The sequence below is a fragment of the Helobdella robusta genome, assembly GCF_000326865.2.
Source record: "Helobdella robusta unplaced genomic scaffold HELROscaffold_11, whole genome shotgun sequence".
NCBI lineage: Eukaryota > Metazoa > Annelida > Clitellata > Rhynchobdellida > Glossiphoniidae > Helobdella > Helobdella robusta.
The window spans coordinates 433,004-437,854 of record NW_008703617.1 but is presented as its reverse complement, the minus strand read 5'-3'; the positions used below and the strand labels follow the sequence as shown (position 1 = coordinate 437,854).

At 30.2% G+C, this 4,851-nt stretch overlaps 1 protein-coding gene across 1 annotated transcript; it reads right to left on the bottom strand.

Annotated features, from left to right (window-relative positions):
* Positions 1-2,473: 2,473 nt before the first annotated feature.
* On the bottom strand, positions 2,474-4,646 carry HELRODRAFT_167092 (hypothetical protein; the record flags this gene model as incomplete). The annotated part of the gene is made up of 2 exons (XM_009012611.1): positions 2,474-3,030; positions 4,556-4,646. The coding sequence occupies 2 exons, from the start codon at positions 4,644-4,646 to the stop codon at positions 2,474-2,476; spliced, it is 648 nt and encodes a 215-aa protein (XP_009010859.1).
* Positions 4,647-4,851: the final 205 nt, after the last annotated feature.

Here is a 4,851-nt window from a genome sequence, read left to right as displayed (position 1 = left end):
TTCCTTTTTCTCTCCCTTGGTCTTCCCATAAATCTATTTTAAAATTTCTGTCTGTCTGTCTGTCTGCTTGTCTGCTTGTCTGTCCCTCTCTCTCTCTCTCTCTTTGCATCATTTTCTCTTTTTTCTCTTTCTTTTTCTCATCATCTCTCCTTCACTCCTCACTCCAGTGTCAGAGCACTGACTCGCTCATTTCCTATGCATTTCCGTCAGTCAGTCAACCAGCCGACCGACCAACCAGGTAATGATTCAAAGTCACGTGACTCTATGACGTCATCGTGCTTGCTTGCTGTTGAAGGAAGTGGAAGTGAATGAAGGCACGGGCAGAGATTCGATTGTGCGGCGCTTAATTTTTCAATCGTCAATTTTTTCTGCAGTGTTTTGGCATCGTTATTATGAAATTAAGAAACTTTCAATTTTCAAAAATGTGTAACACGTCATAAAATATCTACAGGGTGAAAAGAGGACATGAAACACGAATGAAGAGAGAGAGAGAGAGAAAGAGAGAAAAAGAGACAGGGAGAAAGAGAGGGAGTGAGAGAGAGAGAAAAAAAGTGAGAAAAAAGAAAGAATGGAAGAAAAAAAGAGAAAGATATGAAAGAATTTAAACATTTGTGGTTATCGCATTTCATAAACAATATTCTCTCTCTCTTTCTCTCTCTTTCTCTCTCTTTTTTTTCTCTCTCTCTCTGTTTCTCGCGTTTGAGAATTTATTTATTTGTTTCAAAGTCTTATATCTTAATGTTTATTTATTTCATTGCATATCTAACTGACCGGCTTAAGGCACGGCTGGACGTGCTCTTATGAATAATTGTATAATGTTTTCCCATGCTTCTACAATGTTTCCATCTCTCTGGTATATTTTGCCGGTATATATATATTTTTTTTGTAAACATTTGCAGTCCTCCAGTATCGTCTTCTCAAATTCTTCTAAAAGATTTTCATGGTCTTTTTTTCTCAATTTTGTTTTTGCAGGAACATCTGCCATTTCTCATTATTTTCATTATTATCATTATTATTCGTATTATTGTTATAATAACAACAACAATAATAATAATAATAATAATAATTATTATTATTATTGATATATTTACCAGAAGACCGTGAGAGCAGAACTCATCTTTCCACAACCTTTTAAAACATTTTATTCCATACTTCAATCTCTGCGAGCTAAAAAACAACAATAATAATAACAACAACAACAACAACAACAATAATAATAATAATTATAATTATAATGTGAACATATTTCATTTATCCAATCGACACAATGATAATAAATTGTAACTAAGATGTTAAAATGAATAGAATAAAAAAATAATCAATAGAATAAAAATAATCACATGTACGATCCACCCATCCTCATGTTTCTGTCACAATAAATCCCATATGACGAGCTAATAACACTGTTTATTAATTTAAAGTTAAACGGTATTGACCATGTAAATTTAAATATCGATAGATTAAATATAATATAAGAATATAATAATTATGATAATTATAATAATAATAATAACAGTAATAATTATAATGACAAAAAGAACAAAGAAACAAATCTTAAAATGCGAGAACAACTTAGAGAGAAACCAAACAAAAAAGATTATTCAAGTTGTGAAACAGAAAAGAATACATACATTCAAACATACATGCATACATACATACATACATACATACATACATACATACATACATACATACATACATACATACATACACACACACACACATACATACACATACATACATACATACATACATACATACATACACACACACACACATACATACATACATACATACATACATACATACATACATACATACATACATACATACATAAATATACATACATACATACATACATACATACATACATACATACATACATACATACATACTACATACATACATACATACATACATAAATATACATACATACATACATACATACATACATACATACATACATACATACATACATACAAACATACATAAATATACATACACAAATTTTGAAATTTTTTTTGAACGAATACAAAATACAATAGTATTATCACTAATTAAATTGGCTGATAGATAGATAGATATAATAATAGATGAATCGATAGATATATTAGATAGATTTGATATTCTTCTTCATCTCTCTCTCTCTCCTTCTCTTTCTCTCCTCTCTTTCTCTTTCTTAATTTCTGTTTCCTCTTACTCAATCTCATTTATTAGCAAAAGAAGTCATTTCATTTTGTAATCTCACTTCATTTCTCTCTCTTTCTCAATCATTCTCTCGCCCACACTTTTTTGCTCTCTCTATCTTTCTATCTCTCTCTTTTTTTTCTTTCTCTTTCTCTATCAATTTCTTTCTATTTATTTTTCTCTCTTTCTCTCTGGCTAGAATTGCTGAAAAAAGAACCTTGTGCTAGCTTTGTCTCTCTCGTGAATGTTGTAAGTTTTCCTTTAGTAGTTTCTCTCTCTCTCTCTCTCACACTCTCTCTTTCTTTTTATCTTTCTCTCTATCTTTCTCTTTATCTCTCTCTCTATCTTTCTCTTTATCTTTCTCTTTATCTTTCTCTCTATCTTTCTCTTTATCTTTCTCTTTATCTCTCTCTCTATCTTCCTCTTTATCTTTCTCTTTATCTTTCTCTTTATCTTTCTCTCTATCTTTCTCTTTATCTTTCTCTTTATCTTTCTCTTTCTCTTTATCTTTCTCTTTATCTTTCTCTTTATCTTTATCTTTCTCTTTATCTTTCTCTTTATCTTTCTCTTTATCTTTCTCTTTATCTTTCTCTTTATCTTTCTTTTTATCTTTCTCTTTATCTTTTTCTTTATCTCTCTCTCTATCTTTCTCTTTATCTTTATCTTTCTCTTTATCTTTATCTTTCTCTTTATCTTTCTCTTTATCTTTCTCTTTATCTTTCTCTTTATCTCTCTCTCTATCTTTCTCTTTCTCTTTATCTTTCTCTTTCTCTTTATCTTTCTCTTTATCTTTCTCTCTATCTTTCTCTTTCTCTTTATCTTTCTCTTTCTCTTTCTCTTTATCTTTCTCTCTATCTTTCCCTCTTTCTCTCTCTCTCTCTCTTTCTTTCTCTCTCATGCATTTTGCTTGGGAGGATTAAATAGAATTTAGGAGAGAAAAAATTGTTTGTCTTCTGATGAATGGTGTAAGAAGTTCGCTTGAAGCACTAGTTGATAGGGCAACGACGACAACAATGATAATAATAATAATAACAATAATAACAATAATAATAATTATTATAATTATAATTGTATTAATTCCATCACAAAAAAGTTGTAAAATCCATAAGCTCGCTTTTGAAATTTGTTAACCACCGATTTAAGCGGAATGAATGAAAAGTCGTACACGCAATTTGTTTTACATTTGTTGTGGACAACTGCCACAACAACAACAACATGAACAACAACATGAACAACAACATGAACAACAACATCAACAACAACATCAACAACATCAACAACAACAACATCAACAACAACAACATCAACAACTACATCATCATCAACAACAACATCAACATCGTCATCATCAACAACAACAACATCAACAACAACCATGACGAAACGCAGACAAGTACCGACAGATGAAAGCGAATTTACATACATAAACAACATCAATGAAAAACCGCAACAAAATCTTCATGACATCAACCACAACAACAACAAACTATACATACAAACATACAAACAAACAAACAAACATACATACATACATACATACATACATACATACACACATATATACAAACAAACATACATACATACATACATACACACATACAAACAAACAAACAAACATACATACATACAAACATACAAACAAACAAACAAACAAACATACATACATACATACAAACATACATACATACAATCATACACAATGATGGCATTAAAAAACATTCAATGCAATTTACTAAAATTAAAATCCGGAAAAAATCATTTCGCACTTGTCTTAAGCAATTCAATGATTGAATCTTTTGTTACATGAATGTATTTGTTTGTATTTGTTTGTATTTGTTTGTGTGTGTTTGTATGTGTTTGTGTGTGTTTGTATGTGTTTGTTTGTGTTTGTTTGTGTGTGTGTGTGTTTGTGTGTGTACGTGCGTGCGTGCATTATGTTCCTCCTATTAACATTCGACACGCAATAGGACAATTATTATTTGGTTATTATTATTATTATTATTGTTATTATTGTTGTTATTATTATTAAAATTATCAAAATGTATAAATTAATGTTAATAGTAATAAAAAGACATACGTACGTACATATATACATACATACATACATACATATATACATACAAACATCATATAAATATACAAACAAAAATCAAAAAGCAACACGGTAATCATTATGATCTTCCGATCTGATGACTTCAAATCTTTAGAGTTTTGTATATTTTGTTGTTGTTGTTGCGGTTGTTGTTGATGATGATGATGTCAACAACGGTGATGATGATGATGAAAACAACAACGGTGATGAGGATGACGATGATGATGATGAGGAGGAGGAAGATGGTAAAAAGTTGTACCAGCCAGGTTAACTGACTGATTGATTTGATCTTAAATTGAAATGTCAATAAATTTTTTTTTTCCTGGACTAATCCGAGTTTGTATTCTTTCATCTCCCCACCGTCCATCCATCATTGTTTTACAAGTTTATTCATTCATTTCTTCCTGTTACACTCGATCCATCTTTGCTATAAATTTTAATTCATTCATTTTCATCTGTAATTTGTTTTCAATCGTTCGTTTCCCCTTGCAAATTTCAACCATCCGTCCATCCATTCGATCACCCATTCGATCATTCATTCATTCATTCATTCATTCATTCATTCATTCATT